The sequence below is a fragment of the Oncorhynchus gorbuscha genome, linkage group LG05 (genome assembly GCF_021184085.1).
Source record: "Oncorhynchus gorbuscha isolate QuinsamMale2020 ecotype Even-year linkage group LG05, OgorEven_v1.0, whole genome shotgun sequence".
In the NCBI taxonomy this organism is placed as follows: domain Eukaryota; kingdom Metazoa; phylum Chordata; class Actinopteri; order Salmoniformes; family Salmonidae; genus Oncorhynchus; species Oncorhynchus gorbuscha.
The window spans coordinates 29129360-29150274 of NC_060177.1; the positions used below are offsets into that span (position 1 = coordinate 29129360).

At 44.4% G+C, this 20915-nt stretch overlaps 1 protein-coding gene across 5 annotated transcripts; it reads right to left on the reverse strand.

The window, feature by feature from the left end:
* Positions 1-1616: 1616 nt before the first annotated feature.
* Positions 1617-19868, reverse strand: LOC124035072. 5 transcript variants are annotated; one of them, XR_006838677.1, is made up of 9 exons: positions 9464-9592; positions 7447-7587; positions 6716-6777; positions 6478-6611; positions 6018-6153; positions 5546-5886; positions 2671-2831; positions 2472-2580; positions 1617-1914 (listed from the first exon to the last, which is right to left on the reverse strand). XR_006838677.1 is itself a non-coding variant. In XM_046348488.1 (8 exons), the coding sequence occupies exons 4-8, from the start codon at positions 12239-12241 to the stop codon at positions 9585-9587; spliced, it is 624 nt and encodes a 207-aa protein (XP_046204444.1). In that variant the 5' UTR covers positions 12242-12265; positions 12446-12548; positions 16330-16404; positions 19268-19868; the 3' UTR covers positions 9007-9584. The 5 variants fall into 5 exon arrangements, 1 of the variants encoding a protein (XP_046204444.1); XR_006838675.1 differs by lacking the exons at positions 1617-1914; positions 2472-2580; positions 2671-2831; ... (3 more) ...; positions 6716-6777; positions 7447-7587 and adding exons at positions 8264-8406; positions 9826-9946; positions 10165-10280; ... (3 more) ...; positions 16330-16404; positions 19268-19868 and having other exon boundaries at positions 9464-9647; XR_006838678.1 differs by having other exon boundaries at positions 1617-2580; positions 2687-2831.
* Positions 19869-20915: the final 1047 nt, after the last annotated feature.

The window sequence follows — 20915 nt, forward strand, 5'->3', positions numbered from 1 at the left end:
CAATGAGTATGAAGCGAGGGCCAGCCAAAGAGAGCATACAGGTCACCGTGATGGGTAGTATATGGGGCTTTGGTGACAAAACAGATGGCACTGTGATAGACTGCATCCAATTGATTGAGTAGGGTGTTGGAGGCTATTTTGTAAATGACATCACCGAAATCGAGGATCAGTAGGATGGTCAGTTTTACAAGGGTATGTTTGGCAGCATGAGTGAAGGATGCTTTGTTGCGAAATAGGAAGCCAATTCTAGATTTAACTTTGGATTGGAGATGTTTGATATGGGTCTGGAAGGAGAGTTTACAGTCTAACCAGACACCTAGGTATTTGTAGTTGTCCACATATTCTAAGTCAGAACGGTCCAGAGTAGTGATGTTGGACGGGCGGGCAGGTGCAGGCAGCGATCGGTTGAAGAGCATGCATTTAGTTTTACTTGTATTTAAGAGCAGTTGGAGGCTACGGAAGGAGAGTTGTATGGCATTGAAGCTCATCTGGAGGGTTGTTAACAGTGTCCAAAGAAGGACCAGAAGTATACAGAATGGTGTCGTCTGCATAGAGTTGGATCAGAGACTCACCAGCAGCAAGAGCGACATCATTGATGTATACAGAGAAGAGATTCGGTCCAAGAATTGAACCTTGTGGCACCCCCATAGAGACTGCCAGAGGCCCGGACAACAGGCCCTCCGATTTGACACACTGAACTCTATCAGAGAAGTAGTTGGTGAACCAGGCGAGGCAATCAGTTGAGAAACCAAGGCTATAGAGTCTGCCGATGAGGATGTGGTGATTGACAGAGTCGAAAGCCTTGGCTAGGTCGATGAAGACTGCTGCAGAGTACTGTCTTTTATCGATGATGATTATGATATCGTTTAGTACCTTGAGCGTGGCTGAGATGCACCCGTGACCGGCTCGGAAACCAGATTGCACAGCGGAGAAGGTACGGTGGGATTCGAGATGGTCAGTGATCTCTTTGTTGACTTGGCTTTCGAAGACCTTAGATAGGCAGGGCAGGATGGATATAGGTCTGTAGCAGTTTGGGTCAAGAGTGTCTCCCCGTTTGAAGAGGAGGATGACTGCGGAAGCTTTCCAATCCTTGGTGATCTCAGACGATATGAAAGAGAGGTTGAACAGGCTGGTAATAGGGGTTGCGACAATGGTTGGCGGATAGTTTCAGAAATAGAGGGTCCAGATTGTCAAGCCCAGCTGATTTGTTAGGGTCCAGGTTTTGCAGCTCTTTCAGAACATTTGTTATCTGGATTTGGCTAAAGGAGAAGCTGGGGAGGCTTGGTTGAGTAGCTGCGGGGGGGGGGGGGGGGGGCGGAGCTGTTAGCAGAGGTTGGAGTAGCCGTTGAGAAATGCTTGTTAAAGTTTTCGATAATCATGGATTTATCGGTGGTGACCGTGTTACCTAGCCTCAGTGCAGTGGGCAGATGGTAGGAGGTGCTCTTGTTCTCCATGGACTTTACAGTGTCCCAGAACTTTTTAGAGTTTGAGCTACAGGATGCAAATTTCTGCTTGAAGAAGCTGGCCTTTTCTTTCCTGACTGACTGCGTGTATTGGTTCCTGACTTCCCTGAACAGTTGCATATCGCGGGGACTATTCAAAACTATTGCAGTCCGCCACAGGATGTTTTTGTGCTGGTCGAGGGCAGTCAGGTTTGGAGTGAACCAAGGAATATATATGTTCTTAGTTCTGCATTTTTTGAATAACCATCCATTACAAAAGCCTTACTCAAATATATTACACATATTGTTTAACATTGTAGTTGTGTGGGAGAGAGTCCTCACGGCCCATTGGGGGTGAGAGGGTTACACATCAGAAGGGGAGGCCATTACAGAGCAGAAACTAACAGCACCATCAGCAGTCCCAGAAGGTGACAGAGAGTACTAGGGCACAGTGCCAGCCCTGGTGACCTGCCTGCATGGGGACACAGAAACACAAAAGCAACCATAACTGTATGGAGACAAAGTCAACAACATCAACAATAGAATTAGCATACAATTGCATCCTACATCCAACACTCCCTCAAACCTTGAGCTGTCCTTCTTCCACTCGATCCTGATTCCTCTTCTTATTCAGACTCAAAATTTGAAAATATACATGCTGTAAGTATGTACTGACATAATACGCATCTAATTGAATTACCCTCTACTAAGATCAAGACAATGTTAACTTCAGTGAAATTTGCTAGATAGGTAGCCTCGTGGTGCAAGATCGAATTCCCGAGCTGACAAGGAAAATTTTTGACGTTCTGCCCCTGAAAAAAGGCTGTTCCTAGGCCATCATTGAAAGTAAGAATGTGTTCTTAACGGACTTGCCTCGTTAAAAAAAAAAGACAGCTATCAGCTGCACACGTGACAAAATCAATCACTGTTTATAGGAGAAACATTCTGGGCTGGGTCAAACACGACATGGACACAAAGAAAAACAACTATTTGATAGGAGGCAATACAAAACATGGAAGATAAACTGACATGTGTTTTTGAATCCTCACACTTGTCTGCCCGGATGAGGGACACAGCCAGAATGGTGTCAGTCCTTCAACCTTCACCAAAGATGACATGGCCATATCTGGGAGGCCAGCTGCAGATAGTAACAAGTTAAGAGGATTTGAAACTCATTTCAGGCACTAGACATATTTGTGGTAGCAAAACAACAAAAGGCATGTTGCACCTGCCAGTGCTCCAACCTCAATGAAGACCTCAGGGCGCCAGGAGCTTATGGGTCCAAAAGCCAGGCTATGGCTCAGCAGTCCCGTTAAAGCTGCTGCTCTTCTGAACAGGTCAGCCTCAGACGGCCCAGCTTGAAGCCACCGCGCCCCCATCTTGGCACTCCTATCATAGTAAAAAAAAATTGGAAGTTATAGAAATGCATTTATTAATGTCTACATTTATTTGTGCCATGTTTATTCTATTAGTCACCTTCATGCATACTTAAAGTATACATTTTAGAAAGTACACATTTTACTGTCCCCACTACAACAACAAAAATACATGCAATTTTGTCTTTGAAACATTTAATTGAAATCCTTTGAATTCCATTCATTCCTTAGCAAGACTGATTCTTCTGGGGAGTGCCGACCTGGTCCTTTCAAAGCCGCTCTTTGGCCAATTACAATCCAGGGTTTAAATGGGTTTTTCTATAAACTAAGGTTCCAGTGAGGATTTTCTACACTGGACAACTTGTTACAGCTGTTTGTAAGTGATCAATAAGAATGCCATTTTTTAAAATGTCATTACATTAACATAAGGGGGGGGATCATAGCTATAGTCAAAGATATTCACAAGTTTATTTAAACCTACTGTATGTTTAACCTTTTATCATGGTTGGTGTCTTGACTGATTTGTCCAAAATAGTGTTACATAATACATGACTTTTCTGTCCTTGCATTTATGGCAGTGTTAGTTATTGTCATATCTTATATTAAGCATTATTAGCTAAATTAGCCATTACACTTGAACCCTGTAAGAATCCTGTATCTAACTGTCGGACAATTTTTTGTATAGTGATCTCAGAAATGCAGTGTAACTACATAATTTAGTATCTCCTTATGTTGTGGGTAAAAACAGTTTTCATGGGCATACAAATCCTAAATAATGTATGCATTGCAAAATCGAATGTTTCTGACCGAAAGAGTCACCCTCCCTACACTTGAAGTCGGACGTTTACATACACTTAGGTTGGAGGCATTTAAAACTTGTTTTTCAACCACTCCACAAATGTCTTGGAAACAAACTATAGTTTTGGAAAGTCGGTTGGCAAGTGGCAAGTCTTCTTTGTGCATGACAAGTAATTTTTCCAACAATTGTTTACAGACAGATCATTTCACTGTATCACAATTCCAGTGGGTCAGAAGTTTACATACACTAAGTTGACTGTGCATTTAAACAGCTTTAGAATCTTCTGATAGACTAATTGACATCATTTGAGTTAATTGGCGGTTTACCTGTGGATGTATTTCAAGGCTACATTCAAACTCAGTGCCTCTTTGCTTGACATCATGGCAAAATCAAAAGAAATCAGCCAAGACCTCCACAAGTCTGGTTCATCCTTGGGAGCAATTTCAAAAACGCCTGACGATACCACGTTTATCTGTACTAACAATAGTATGCAAGTACACTGCTCAAAAAAATAAAGGGAACACTTAAACAACACAATATAACTCCAGGTCAATCACACTTCTGTGAAATCAAACTGTCCACTTAGGAAGCAACACTGATTGACAATAAATGTCACATGCTGTTGTGCAAATGGAATAGACAACATGTGGAAATTATAGTCAATTAGCAAGACACCCCCAATAAAGGAGTGGTTCTGCAGGGTGGGGACCACAGACCACGTCTCAGTTCCTCTGCTTCCTGACTTTTGAATGCTGGCGGTGCTTTCACTCTAGTGGTAGCATGAGACGGAGTCTACGACCCACACAAGTGGCTCAGGTAGTGCAGCTCATCCAGGATGGCACATCAATGCGAGCTGTGGCAAGAAGGTTTGCTGTGTCTGTCAGCGTGGTGTCCAGAGCATGGAGGCGCTACCAGGAGACAGGCCAGTACATCAGGAGACGTGGAGGAGGCCGTAGGAGGGCAACAACCCAGCAGCAGGACCGCTACCTCCACCTTTGTGCAAGGAGGAGCACTGCCATAGCCCTGCAAAATGACCTCCAGCAGGCCACAAATGTGCATGTGTCTGCTCAAACGGTCAGAAGCAGACTCCATGAGGGTGGTATGAGGGCCTGACATCCACAGGTGGGGGTTGTGCTTACAGCTCAACACCGTGCAGGACGTTTGGCATTTGCCAGAGAACACCAAGATTGGCATATTCGCCACTGGCGCCCTGTGCACTTCACAGATTAAAGCAGATTCACACTGAGCACGTGACAGACGTAACAGAGTCTGGAGATGCCGTGGAGAACGTTCTGCTGCCTGCAACATCCTCCAGCATGACCGGTTTGGCGGTGGGTCAGTAATGGTGTGGGGTGGCATTTCATTGGGGGGCCGCACAGACCTCCGTGTGCTCGCCAGAGGTAGCCTGACTGCCATTAGGTACCGAGATGAGATCCTCAGACCCCTTGTGAGACCATATGCTGGTGCAGTTGGCCCTGGGTTCCTCCTAATGCGAGACAATGCTAGACCTCACGTGGCTGGAGTGTGTCAGCAGTTCCTGCAAGAGGAAGGCATTGATGCTATGAACTGGCCCGCCCGTTCCCCAGACCTGAATCCAATTGAGCACATCTGGGACATCATGCCTCGCTCCATCCACCAACGCCATGCTGCACCACAGACTGTCCAGGAGTCGGCAGATGCTTTAGTCCAGGTCTGGGAGGAGATCCCTCAGGAGACCATCCGCCACCTCATCAGGAGCATGCCCAGGCGTTGTAGGGAGGTCATACAGGCACGTGGAGGCACCACCCACTACTGAGCCAATAACTTTAAGGACACCCAAATGATTGAATCATGACAATGGTCAAATGAATTGCAGAGGAACTAACCTTGAATAAATAATGGAAATAGATGTGTTAAAGACGGAGGGAAAAGTAAAGCAGGAAACGCACCTGGGGAACCTGCTGCAGCGTCGCTTTGGGAAGGAAGAAAAATAATAATCTGTCCACTTGATTGAGTATCTTCAGTTCTGAACGGGGCTAAGAGCGCACAAAAAGGCTCATTTTTCATTTGATGTGAGGAGACAAGAGTTATCACTAAAGGTTAAATGGGGTGTGTGGGGTGGTTGTTTAAGAGGGTGCGACGTTGTCCCTCTTGCTGCTCTTGTAGCAGAACTCTGAGGAACTCCAGGCTCTCCACAAAGAAGCTCCAGAAACACCTCATCCACTACATAGGTCGCCATGATGCCCAGTGAGCAGAACTCATCCTCAGTGAACTCTGCTGTGTACATGCCCTGGGGGAGAGAACATTTTCAATTTATACCTGTAGATTATTTTCAACATAAAAATTTCAAATCGAAGACACCAAAGTTAAACCCCAGTCTTAATGTGTTGGCAGTAATGGGGTACAGGAGAGGGTACTGACAAGTCTCTGCTCCATCTTGTCCACTAGAATATCCTGTTTTGTACTGGGTAGGAGCAGGATGTGATGGGAGTCCTGCACAATCATCTTCCTTAAAGTATCCGGCATGTCAGTAGGGAACCTCTTAATAGTGCTCACCCTGCAAATACACACAGACAAGAGCATGCACACACAGGAACACACACACACACACAACGTTGACAGTGATGCATTGTTGATGCTCAAACCATCTGTATTGATGATTAATGGCAGTAAGACGGCAGGGCCAGAGCGATCTGAGCGCCAAGGTCTCCCAGCAGCTCAAAGAAGAAGTCAAAGTAGTACAGCTCCGCGATGAAACAAATACATGAGGGTTGTCAATTACGCTTATATAACATATCTTTATACTTAACAGTGGAACCATGCCAAATGTTAACTCAATTAACTGGCTCAGAGGAATTTGGTTAAGTATTTGCTCATGTACCAGTGAGGAATGGAGGAACAGACTGCTCTTTCATGAATTCAAGGACACTCCGCATTGAGGAAAATGATGGCTTGTCCCGGATGACCTGTCGCAGGGCTGTGCAGCTTACACCTCAAGCAATGCTTCCAAGGGCACTGTATAACCAGAGAGACAAAATAGATTACATATATGGGAGCACATTCACAAGAGGTTAGTAATAAATCAACTGCAGCTATGTTTCACATAGATATGCACTCACAGAAACATCTCAGTGGAAAGATTGGGCATGGTCTTCACTGCTTCTTTAAAAAGAGTTTTAACCTGGGAAAAGAAACCAGAAGTGATCATTAGTATTGATCACAAACCATCTCCCAACACACGTAGAGAAAGCCAGAGAGAGAATACCCTGCAGTGCTATAGAGGTCAGTAGCACAGTATTGTTGTGCTTTGCCACTTCAGTGTGCATAAACATGCAAGATGAGGGAGCTGTGATTTAATGGTGCTGGCAGGCCGCCCTCAGGCCCATTAGTAGCAACAGACAGGGGATTATAGGGCAGCTTTCATGGCCAGTGTGGTGAAACAGCGCAGCACAAGGCTAGCAGCAGGGCCATCACCAGTCTGAGACACCACCACATAGTGACAGCTGGGACCTGGTGTGTGTGTTCAGATACATAGAACAGCCTATTTAAACAGTCAGGACAGGGGTTGTACAACAGGCCGACCTCTCCACTGACGGTTCATTATTTAACATCTAAGACCGTGTCATACACACCTCTGCATGACAGAGGAGAGACCCACATTTTGTAACATGCTGACACTCAGAAATCCTTTTCAAATCTCTACATTTCATTGGGTGAATAAAATCACTGAGTATTTAGGGATAGATAGATGTTCCTATACTGATATGCATGAATTGTATCCCCTTGAAAACGACTTGCAGGTCACAGGTATTGCTGGAGCAGAGGGCATGAGTCAGCTCACAGACGTTACCTGTTGAGTGTTCCAGGCTCGTCTTCCTACCAAGGCCCTGTTGGTCAACAGCAGACTAGCCCTGGTCAGCACACTGAGTAGAGGGGTGCTGGGGAGCAGGGGCTCCACCTTATCCAACTAGCCAGTCACCTCTGGTGAGCCCTGGACAAAGGTCAACACAACACAGACAGAGTATAGTGACTAAACGACACCAATTCAAAGATAAACACATAGATGTAAAGTGAATTTCAATGGTGACTAAATAGGCTTCTGACAAACACTATCGGTACACACAATATGTTGGTGGAATGTAAATACATGTTCACAAACCATGAAAAAAAAATTTATCGGGCAATCAAAAAAAGAGGGGTAATTTCAAACATCTGAGTGACCTCATTCATACATAGTTGGCACCTCCTCTCTAAGAAACAGCCCAATACTGAGCCTGTCCAGTGTGTCAGTCTATACCTGGCTCGGGTCCTTATGGAGCATACAGCTCCAGCTGGCACAGGGCCACAGCACCCCTATCTGACTGTCAGGCAGGGCAAGAAGCCTGGGTACACCTGGGCATGCCAGCTGTGGTCCCACTCTACACTCCACCTTGCTCTCCTCCTTTCCATTTACTCTCCATTGGTTATGGTCATGCATGCATACTGACAGAGCCTTGTAAACATACCGCCCACTGAGCCAAGAGTAGCAGCGTACTGCCGAAGCCATGTTACTGTGTACCTTGTCGATTGTCTTAATTTAGTATGAGTGAGCATGTCGCTGTTTGTGAGGATGGGGGTCTGTGTTGGTGTGTCCCTCTAAGGCCGTACCCAGAGTTAGGTGGTGATGGTGTTGGCCTGTGGGGGGGGGTTGAGGCCGGGCATGTGCAGGGCGACGTCAAGCAGAGAGGACAGCAGGATGTCAGAGGGCAAGCTTCAGAGTCTCAACCTTCACCCCACTCACCAGAGAGCCCAGCTTCTGCAGCTGCCCCAGCTAGAAGGGCCACAAGGAGGGAGAGAGCAGGAAAGAACGAGAAGGGAAGGTTGGGGATATGAAAGCGCGTGTGTGTGTTGGGGGGGGGATATGGAGAAAGAGGGATAGTCTATTTCTAACTCATCATTCAAACACTTTTAATAATGCAAAAATCTGTTAAAGGGAACTAGATACAAAAGATCTGACAAATTGTCCTTGCTCTTTGTAACACTATACAGCTATTATATACTTAGCTAATACAGGTAGAGTCATCTGGTGTGTAATGAAGTAAGGAAACACATCTTGACAGGGTTGTGTGGTTTGCCATGGTGATAGTGTGTGTCCTTGAGTCACCCCTGGCCAGACTGCTCTAGACTTTGGGCCAGCTGGCTCAGAATGGACCATTACTATGCACAGAACCATTACACTGAAACAGAGACACTCTCAAACATCTAGCATACCATATCTGAGACAATACGCAACCCTGTTTACAATCCCTTTCTGAAACAGAAAGCCATATCCTTTAAAAACAGAAATAATACTGCTGTTTAGAGACACTTTGTTCCCAATTACACTGGCCTAGGATGACATCACAAAAAGAAGATGGAACAAATCATTATGACCGGTCTTAACTCTTTTATTAACATCTGTATAATTGAAATGGAAACTACTTGGGAAAATGAGGAAAATCCCACTGGGCTCAAAACAAAAGCTTTATTTTCTGCTTCTGTTTCCACACCCTACCATTCCATTGACTAAGGCCCCTTATGGCGCATGGCAGGCAGCAGCCGTGAGGCACACGTTGAAAATGTGGGGTTAGTTGTGCTTCTGTAATCAAAGGGTCAAGGCACCTCCAGAACCCCCCTCACCTCACCTGGGGTCAGACTGCTGCAGACTGGCTGCTTGTCATCTGTCACAAAGCCCCTACTTACCAACCCCCATAATCATCCCCACCCTCTGTTACTGAAGCCGGGCAGCACTGAGAAAACCCAATCAGGTATGAAAACCAAACAGAAGGTGCTCCATTAGAGCTCTCTCTCTGATGAGAGGATGCTTGTGACGACTGATGATCTTCTACCTGTGCAGGAGTGAAGAGCACAGAGGCCAGGACTGTCAGCACAGTGCTGAGCTGGGATTTGGTGGAGTTTCTGCAGGAAGTCCACACCCTGCCAGGGCAAGAAGGGAGCCAGCTGGGACACTCAGCAGGCAGAGAGAGAGCCAGGAGACTGAAGCTCACTCCCATTCAGGAAAAAGCTGGAGATCTGAAGAGGGATGGTCACAAGCACAACACACACACATATTTACACAGGAATCACACAAAGTGCAAACACATGACCTTCAAACCATAGACTAGTCCACTTCACTCATACCCATATAAGTTTCAAAATAAAGTAGTTCCATGGTAAGGAATAACAGTGTCTGTCTGACAGCTCCACTTACCATGCTCCTGAGGCCCTGGTCAACACATGTCCTAATGTTGTCCTGAATCACAGAGAAGGCCTCTGCGTTTCTGTACACCCGCAGGTCCTTTGGGTCTGACAGACACGTCAGGTTGCCAAGCCTAGGGAGACAAAGATGATAATTACTCAAGCATATCCAAAGATACTTTTGGATCCCAAACAGTTGGCTACTTCAGTGTCTACCAGAGTGTTGAGTTTCATAGGACTAGGGAAAGTATTTTCTTGAAAACGCATACACTCAAATCAGATTGTTTGAAACCAAATCTTTCTGCAAGAGAGGATACATGACCAACCATCGATCAAATATTGTGACACTGACCTCCTGAATTGTTCTGCTGTTAGATTTCTGAACGTCCCTATGAGGGTCTCAGACACAAACTCCTGCTGTAGGTGGCTTAGGGTGTTCATCAGCAACACATCCATTCCATCCAACAGCTAGGAGAGAAAAAACACCACCCAACTCTGGTTTACTGTGCACAATGATGAAAACGCACTGTATACCGTTTGAAATTAAGACAATGAAAACGTATTGGCCTAAACGTATACCGTTTTGCACTGTATACAAAGAATTTTGCACAGTGCTCAGAGAAATAGATTGTTTATAATAGTCATATTTTTTTCTCAAAATGTCACCTGATTTGTATTTCAACCAGCAACGATCAGGAACTAATCCTGATCACGTTCACATATTTTTACAGTGTACATTTTATCAGCTGTTATACAATATGATAAAAACACAGGAATTTTAACTGCACTGGGCCTTTAAGGTCAATGACTTAATAAACTTAACCCAGTACCAGGACCAGTGGCGTACCGCAGTTTCGTGGAGCACTCAGCAAGGTCTGAGAAAGGTCTAAGCATTTCTTATGGGGGAAAATAGCTAACGTCCTACAATTCAACACATTTTGCCATGGGGCAAATTAGATTGTTTTTTGCTGTTTTATAGCTAATATCATGCTATTTTGCATTTTTAAAGATAATTTCCTCCAATTATTGCGGGAGCTGCAGTAGGCTGTGGTATGCCAGTGACCAGGACATCTAAGCCTAAAACCTAGTTGCCTCTGCCAGGAGGTTGAAATTTGGCCACAAGTGGATCTTTGAGCAAGACAACAACCCGAAGCACACATCAAAATCCACAAAGAAATGGTTAATTAACCCCCCAAAAAAATCAACATTTTGCCATGGCCATCTCAGTCTCCAGATGAACCCCATTGAAACCTGTGGTTTGAGTTTAAGAGGGCAGTCCATTAGCAAAAAAAAGGATATCAATGATATGGAAAGATTCTGTATTGAGGAATAAGATCCCTCCCAATGTGTTCTCCAATCTCATAAAAAAAACATTATCCAAGGTTAGGGATTGAAAGGTACTGAGAAAATAAGTATTGCTTATTAAACAAAATATTTTTCTTTGCGCAATAGTATAAATAGAAATTCTGTATACAATACAGCTCAGTATTTGTATTATTGAATTTATAGTCTTTTTTGATCATCATCATGGCTGACAATTATTTTGGATCTGACTTTACGTGCAACGATCATATTCACATTTTAAGCATTGAAAGATCACTCACTTTTCTTCACATAGCCAACCTTAATTCATGCATTCCGATGTTTACTTTCTGAACATTGGCTATGGCCACAACCACTGAAACAATGGAGACCACTGACGAGTGCCTGGCTGTGGCGGCTCTGGTTTCACAGAGGTGTCTTATCTGTTACCTGAGCAGGTGAGAGGTGCTGGAAGCTGTGAAAGGGCAGGTAGACGATCAGGTTACCAGTGTCTCTGATGAAGGAGGGGCCACCGGCTGTCATGTTGAGGGAGCTGAGGGCTCGGCTGTACCACCTCCCAAGGCCCTGCGCTGCTCCACCGACAGGCTCCTGATGTTGCCGTTGATGGTATTTCTCCTGAAGAAAGCGAGAGCGAGCATAGAGGAATGTAGGACACAGTTGTTGTTTACCAAGAACAAAAAGCAGAGAGCAAAACATGACTGGGAAAGCACATCTCTTTCAGAGATTCAAATGACCTAATATAAATGAAGGCCAAAGCAGTAGTTTCAATAGAAAATGACTCCAATATTGGGAGTCTGTTTGTGTCTGAATAGAGCGGGTATTTAACTGTGCAAGTCCATGACCTTTGACTCTAGAATAATAAGAGTTCTATAGCCATTCAGTACTATATGTACATCTATAATGCAGAAACCAACACACAAAGACATCTTGGCTCATGATGACTTGTATCAGAAGCCTACTTCACTTACACAATGAGGTTGGTCTGTAAGGGGGGCAGTGATGTCAGACTGGATGTCTGCAGGGTTGACCAGGGAAAGTAGGGGGACCAGTTCAGGAAAGAGGCTCCTGTCCCTGACCAAGTGGGTATGAAAAAGCACAGATACCATGGTGCCCAGGTAGTCATCTGTAAACTGGGACAGAGAGAGAGGTTATGTGATTATCCTGTGTGAACATAGAGCTGAAAAGGTTTCGCTACATTATTTTATAAAAATGTATTCAAATCAGGTTGTCCCATTGAGGTCAAGTGACCTCAGTATTTTCCATGGAAGACCTGTCTAAGAGGACAACTGATATAAAGTGTGTTGTATTACATGCAATGTTCCCTGGTTCCTGCTGAAGTACTGCAGTATCTGTCGGACTGTGGTGATGTATAATCACTGCCCTCAGAATGGTCGGAGGGATACGGAAATACTCCTGTAACAGAATCACACCACGTACTAAAACCAAGCACCCATAAACCAGACAAGAATATCATAAAAACTGTCACCAAGTAACAATAAACAAACTAAAAAATCTCTACATTACAAATACTCATACCTAGCCATCACTATGCCTTGAGACATCTCCAGACGTGCGTGAAGAATTTACACTCCCCTACATATTTATTTGGACATTTATTTAAACATTTTACTTTGGATCTATAATCCAGCATTTTGATTTGCCGTAAAGTATTTTATGAGGCGACAGTACAGAATGTCGCCTTCTATTTGAGGGTATTTCCATACATAGTGGGGAGAACAAGTATTTGATAACCTGCAAAATCGGCAGTGTTTCCTACTTACAAAGCATGTAGAGGTCTGTCATTTTTATCATAGGTACACATCAACTGTGAGAGACGGAATCTAATCCAGAAAATCACATTGTATGATTTTTAAGTAATTAATTTGCATTTTATTGCATGACATACTGTAAGTATTTGATCATCTATCAACCAGTAGGAATTCTGGCTCTCACAGACCTGTTAGTTTTTCTTTAAGAATCCCTCCTGTTCTCCACTCATTACCTGTATTAACTGCACCTGTTTGAACTCGTTACCTATATAAAAAACACCTGTCCACACACTCAAACAGACTCCAACCTCTCCACAATGGCCAAGACCAGGGAGCTGTGTAAGGACATCAGGGATAAAATTGTAGACCTGCACAAGGCTGGGATGGGCTACAGGACAATAGGCAAGCAGCTTGGTGAGAAGACAACAACTGTTGGCGCAATTATTAGAAAATGGAAGAAGTTCAAGATGACGGTCAATCACCCTCGGTCTGGGGCTCCATGCAAAATCTCACCTCGTGGGGCATCAATGATCATGAGGAAGGTGAGGGATCAGCACAGAACTACACGGCAGGACCTGGTGAATGACCTGAAGAGAGCTGGGACCACAGTCTCAAAGAAAACCATTAGTAACACACTACGCCGTCATGGATTAAAATCATGCATCGCACGCAAGGTCCCCCTGCTCAAGCCAGCGCATGTCCAGGCCCGTCTGAAGTTTGCTAATGACCATCTGAATGATCCAGAGGAGGAATGGGAGAAGGTCATGTGGTCTGATGAGACAAATAGAGCTTTTTGGTCTAAACTCCACTCTCTGTGTTTGGAGAAAGAAGTAGGACAACCCCAAGAACACCATCCCAACCATGAAGCATGGAGGTGGAAACATCATTCTTTGGGGATGCTTTTCTGCAAAGGGGACACCGTATTGAGGGGAGGATGGATGGGGCCATGTATCGCGAGATCTTGGCCAACAACCTCTTTCCCTCAGTAAAAGCATTGAAGATGGGTCGTGGCTGGGTCTTCCAGCATGACAATGACCCGAAACACACAGCCAGGGCAACTAAGGAGTGGCTCCGTAAGAAGCATCTCAAGGTCCTGGAGTGGCCTAGCCAGTCTCCAGACCTGAACACAATAGAAAATCTTTGGAGGGAGCTGAAAGTCCATATTGCCCAGCGACAGTCCCGAAACCTGAAGGATCTGGAGAAGGTCTGTATGGAGGGGTAGGCCAAAATCCCTGCTGCAGTGTGTGCAAACCTGGTCAAGAACTACAGGAAACGTATGATCTCTGTAATTGCAAACAAAGGTTTCTGTACCAAATATTAAGTTCTGCTTTTCTGATGTATCAAATACTTATGTAATGCAATAAAATGCAAATGAATTACTTAAAAATCATACAATGTGATTTTCTGGATTTGTTTTAGATTCCGTCTCTCACAGTTGAAGTGTACCTATGATAAGAATTACAGACCTCTACATGCTTTGTAAGTAGGAAAACCTGCAAAATCGGCAGTGTATCAAATACTTGTTCTCCCCACTATCCGTTTTACTGTTTAGAAATTAAAGCATTATGTATCTAGTCCCCCCATTTGAACGTGTCATAAGTATTTGGACAAATTCACTCATGGTCTAAGTGCCTACAAAGCTAACTTATGGAATTGTTTTAAGATGGTCTACCAAGGATCATTTAGCTATTTGATTTTTAGAACCCCTGTAAGTATCCCAGAAAATATTTTTAAGATTGAATTTGGCCTTACTGCTATTAGCCCATAAACACATTGAGTAACATTCCTACACAGCAAAACATAATTATTTTGACTATCAAAAGGAAGTATGTTTTGAAGTGTCTGTCCTATATCTGAAATAAATTATTATTTATTTGTAAACTGGTACCGGGTTACCTTCAGACGAGTGTGAGGCTTGTGGGCATATTTTTAGCACGCAATGACTACGCCAAACTTTTGACTCTACACACTTGTTGGATGCATTTACATTTAGTTTTGTTTGTGTTTCAGATTATGTTGTGCCCAATAGAAATGAATGGTAAATAATCTGTCATTTTGGAGTCAGTTTTATTGTCAATAAGAATATGTTTCTGAACACTTCTGCATTAAATGTGGATTCTACCATGATGCTACTCATTGGGTGATAGGAATATGGGACCAAACACTCAACTTTTGTCTTCAAATGGGGGGGACTAGATACATTAAGTGCTTTTATTTCTAAACGGTAAAACAGATATGTTTGAAAATACACTCAAATAAAAAGGGGACATCCTGTACTGTCACCTCGTAAAAAGTTTGATCTCAAATTCAAAATGCTGGAGTATAGAGCAAAATTAATATTTTAGCTTCACTGGCCAAATAAATACATTTACATACATTACATTTAAGTCATTTAGCAGACGCTCTTATCCAGAGCGACTTACAAATTGGTGCATTCACCTTATGACATCCAGTGGAACAGCCACTTTACAATAGTGCATCTACATATTTTAGGGGGGGGGGGGGGTTAGAAGGATTACTTTATCCTATCCAAGGTATTCCTTAAAGAGGTGGGGTTTCAGGTGTCTCCGGAAGGTGGTGATTGACTCCGCTGTCCTGGCGTCGTGAGGGAGTTTGTTCCACCATTGGGGAGCCAGAGCAGCGAACAGTTTTGACTGGGCTGAGCGGGAACTGTACTTCCTCAGTGGTAGGGAGGCGAGCAGGCCAGAGGTGGATGAACGCAGTGCCCTTATTTGGGTGTAGGGCCTGATCAGAGCCTGGAGGTACTGAGGTGCCGTTCCCCTCACAGCTCCGTAGGCAAGCACCATGGTCTTGTAGCGGATGCGAGCTTCAACTGGAAGCCAGTGGAGAGAGCGGAGGAGCGGGGTGACGTGAGAGAACTTGGGAAGGTTGAACACTAGACGGGCTGCGGCGTTCTGGATGAGTTGTAGGGGTTTAATGGCACAGGCAGGGAGCCCAGCCAACAGCGAGTTGCAGTAATCCAGACGGGAGATGACAAGTGCCTGGATTAGGACCTGCGCCGCTTCCTGTGTGAGGCAGGGTCGTACTCTGCGGATGTTGTAGAGCATGAACCTACAGGAACGGGCCACCGCCTTGATGTTAGTTGAGAACGACAGGGTGCTGTCCAGGATCACACCAAGGTTCTTAGCGCTCTGGGAGGAGGACACAATGGAGTTGTCAACCGTGATGGCGAGATCATGGAACGGGCAGTCCTTCCCCGGGAGGAAGAGCAGCTCCGTCTTGCCGAAGTTCAGCTTGAGGTGGTGATCCGTCATCCACACTGATATGTCTGCCAGACATGCAGAGATGCGATTCGCCACCTGGTCATCAGAAGGGGGAAAGGAGAAATACGTTGGGGAGTGTATTTGTTAGTACCTATATTACCAGTCACAAATATAAAAAGACCTAATAAATATCAGTCCTACTTCTGTCACTTTGATGAGGAAAAATCCATCACTGGTCACATGTCTTCCTGTCTGCGTCAAACTGGTCAGTACTATCTGTTATGGAAAAACAAACAAATCTTCAAGCTTATCATTTGAATGGTTAAAGGTAATAAATCAAGATGGACAACAGCAACACCGTATCAACAACAATAAACATGTGATTAGAGATTAGTGTTGGCTTGTCATTCAATCACATCAATGTCAGTCAGTTAATCTCATCCAGAGGAAGCGATTTAATGTCCCCTATCAATGACAGGTGTGAAACTGGGTACACCATCTGTTGAAACAATAGCCCTCATGGTAATTGATATAAACTCAGCAAAAATAAATAAAACGTCCCTTTTTCAGGACCCTGTCTTTCAAAGATCATTCGTAAAAATCCAAATAACTTCAGATTTTCATTGTAAAGGGTTTCCCATGCTTGTTCAATGAACCATAAACAATTCGTGAACATGTACCTGTGGAACAGTCGTTGAGACACTAACAGCTTACAGGCAATTAAGGTCACAGTAACAACTTAGGACACTAAAAAGAGGCCTTTCTACTGACTTTCTAAAAACACCAAAATAAAGATCCCTGCTCATCTGCGTGAATGTGCCTTAGGCATGCTGCAAGGAGGCATGAGGACTGCAGATATGGCCAGGGCAATAAATTGCAATGTCCGTACTGTAAGACGCCTAAGACAGTGCTACTTGGAGACAGGACGGACACCTGATCGTCCTCGCAGTGGCAGACCACATGTAACAACACCTGCACAGGATCGGTACATTTAAACCCCAGAAATGTCCGGGAACTTGCAGGTGCCTTGGTGTTAGAGTGGGGTAGCATCTCACAGCAAGAACTGGCAAACGTGGTGTAGTCCATGAGGAGGAGATGCACAGGCCTTGTGACCTGAGGGAAATGTATAGATGACCACCATTCATTCAGGACTGTAGCAGTTTACAATACACACAATGTTGGAATTCTTTATCTGCAGATAAAAGTCTGCCAAGCCCACCTACCCCAAAGCACTGCAGCAGGACCCTCGTTGTCAAGATTGGTCTCCCTCTCTACATAGAGCACCACAGAACCTAGCACATTGAAGCGGGTGTTTTCAGTCACACGTAGGGACGTCATTTGGCTCTCCTCTAGGGCCACCAGCAGCACCATGGTTACACTGGTGGCCTGGTCCACCAGAGGCCATGTGTGTGGTCAGGATCCCCTCCAAGCGGGGCTGCAGGGCCTCCACCCCGCAGTGCAGCACCAGCTGCAGAGCCTGCGTCTGACTGGAGCCTGGCTGACAGGCTAGGCTGAAGTCTGCAGTACAAGTCTAGCCTCCTCACAATGTCTCTGACCAGGCAGGGCTAGGAGTCTGTGGAGGTGCTCTTGGTTTGGCCCTGGCGGTTTCCTTTGGTGTAGTTGGTGCAGAGCGTGCCCACCACTCACAGGCTGGAGGGCTCCTTGGTGAGCAGGGAGAGGAGGCCATTGTTGGTGCAGACGGATGATGCAAAGTTGGCCTGGTCGTAGTCCCAACACAGGGCCAGGAGAGCAGCGTCTAGAAGTGCACTGCTGCCCAGCTGTGGTACTGGCATTGTTCTACTGGCTTAAACCCTATCAGGCCTCCTCCTTTTCCCCCTCCACCCCCAGGGCCAGTGTGGTTAGCACAATACGCCAATAGCCATGTATTGTCCAGGTTGGCTAGCAGGTTCTGGAGCACACCTTCTGGTGTGCTCCAGGTCCTTCTGTAGCTCAATTGGTAGAGCATGGCGCTTGTAACGCCAGGGTAGTGGGTTCGATCCCCGGGACCACCCATACGTAGAATGTATGCACACATGACTGTAAGTCGCTTTGGATAAAAGCGTCTGCTAAATGGCATATATTATTATTATTATTACCTTCTGAGTGAAGTTCAGAGAGTCCAGCTCAGCACAGAGAGCCAGGTCAGCCATGTCTACAATGATGGGATAGTTCCAGTCAGATATTGGCACACCTGGGGCAGGATGTCCTTGGTCTCCTTGTTGACACAGACGGACACGAGCCACTCATCCTGGTCTCTAAGGTGAGCTTCTCAAACAGGGGCATGTTGCAGCACACGTTCTTATCAAAAACCCATCTGGTCGTGTTGCCAGCAGAGCTCCACCATTGACGGGTCCACCAGCACCTTGCTCCACTTATCATAGTTGCACCAGTCTGGGATGCTGAACACCATAGGCGGGTTGGTGGGTGGAGAGTTAAGGGATACAGTGCAGTATTCTCCAACCCATACAGTAGCACTATTACGGAGCAGTTTATTCAGAAAGGTGGCATTGGCATACCTCCAGTACAAAACCCTTGTCATAATTCTGGATGCAGGTGGATATAAAAAAAACAACCATCACAGTTTGCCAAGATCAAGTGATACAGCCTTTGTCAATTCTGCCTCCAAACCACAGTCCGTTCTCCCAGACAAAATACACACAAACGTTTGAGGTTTTCTATGAATCCATCTTCTATTAGTGGTCTATACATGGCAAATGCACTGCCCAGGACACCATAATAAGCGCTCAAGTCAACGCCCTCCAACATGGTGCCACCTGTCCTGACATTTGGGTCCTCTAAAAGTCTGGGCTGATGACGCTACTGGCATTGGCATAAACGTTGTGATTTTCGGTGGAAAAATCGTGTATTCGATCTATCAATTATTCGGTTTCTGTCGAACACGCTGGCGTCCGGGGGACCTTTTCTTGATACAGTGGGTGGCAATGAGCGCACTGGTCTTGCAGCATCGCAAACCAACCCCATAATACAATTTAATACACCAACTAGTAGATTACATTTAAGATAAACAAAAACATTAACACTAAAAAACCAATACACAGCATGCTTCAAACAAGTACATACGCTTTATAATTATTATCGTATCATAGTTGTCAGATTGCAAGTAGCTTAATTTACTTACCAAGGATGCTAAGGGCAAAAACGATTTGCATTCTTAACAGCATTCTCAAAGTACATGGGGGAAAATAGCTTGAAAAGTCCACAGAAATGCTAACTATCCAGTGTATTCAGAAATATAGTCACATTTAGGCCTATTATCCAGGCGCACTACAAAGGCAATAGTTATGCCAATCATCCTTAGTTATTTTACATTCCTGGAACCAAACTCAAAACACCGGTCTTTGTCAAAGCAATTTGGTCGTCTCCCTTATATCTGTTCTTGCTTCCCTACTTCAGATTCCTTTTATGCTTTGCCAAGTAGTGGTCCACTTACATAGTGCGCTAAAATAACATCTCTACCTGCCCCTTCGCCTCCATCATGGCTCCCGTGTCCACCTGCAAATCTATCCGTGAGCAAAAAGTAGCTCAATTAGAAATAGCGGCAAAAATATATATTTTAAAACAGGTACGAACAAAAGGGCTGTGAAATGCACATTACGGATTTAGCAAACAAACTTCTGCCGGTTATGAAATATTAATACGTCGTGTTCATTAACTCAGAGATCCTATTAAATTAGTATTCTAATTCCGAATTATGGATGAAACCCTCTCAGTGCATTGTCGAACGCGAGCCTCTTCTCTTGAAAGGTCAAAAGCGCCGGAGACACCGGACATGATGGTGGTTGCCAAAGTCAATTAATGTGGTTGAACAAAAATATAGAATTGGGGCTGATACTGAACATTTAAAAATGACCTTTTCATGGATGATCATGCCAAGAAATGCGGTCGTCGTTTACAATAAACAAAGATTTAATAAACACATCAGAACGTATGAAATAGGCCTATATAAACCTTATCCAATAATACAAATGTTTAATAAATCCTATTCTTATTTTTACTTGAAAATGACATACCCAAATCTAACTGCCTGTAGCTCAGGCCCTGAAGCAAGAATATGCATATTCTTGATACCATTTGAAACACTGACGTTTGTGGAACTATGAAATTAATGTAGGAGAACACATTAGATCTGGTCAAATAAACAATTTTTTAAAGTTTGTTATTATCATCTTTGAAACGCAAGAAAGGCCATACATTAAGATAGGAGCCTAGGTGTAATTTAGATTGTCCACAAGATGGCAGCAGTGTACCACAAAGTTTGATCTCACTACACAATATTTTGCAGCAAGTCTGCCAGGAGTATGCTGAATTTGTCAATTTATACATTTAAGTACATAACTAAAGAACATACAAAAATGATATGGTACTAATAAACATTTTAAGTTTACATACTTCCAGAAAGTCACGGAGGGAGGGGGTGGAGCCAGAGACAGCAGTGGGGTCAAACTGTAAACCCAATTCACAGCTCTGGAACCTTCAGGATGACACATTCAGTCATTTAAGTACCTAATTTACCTTCAGAGGTGAATGTATCAAACCAGCTGCCATGATGTGTTTTGTTGTGCACCAGTCTAAAACAATAGCATGTTATTTTTTTTGGTAATAGCTACTGTAAATTGGACACTGCAGTTATATTAACAATAATTTAAGCTTTCTAGCCATATAAAACATGTCTATGTCCCCGAAAGTTGGCTGTTGTATACAACGTTTTCTAGTCACATTATCGCATATTGAGCATCAATCGTCCCGGTTTAGGGATACCAATCCCG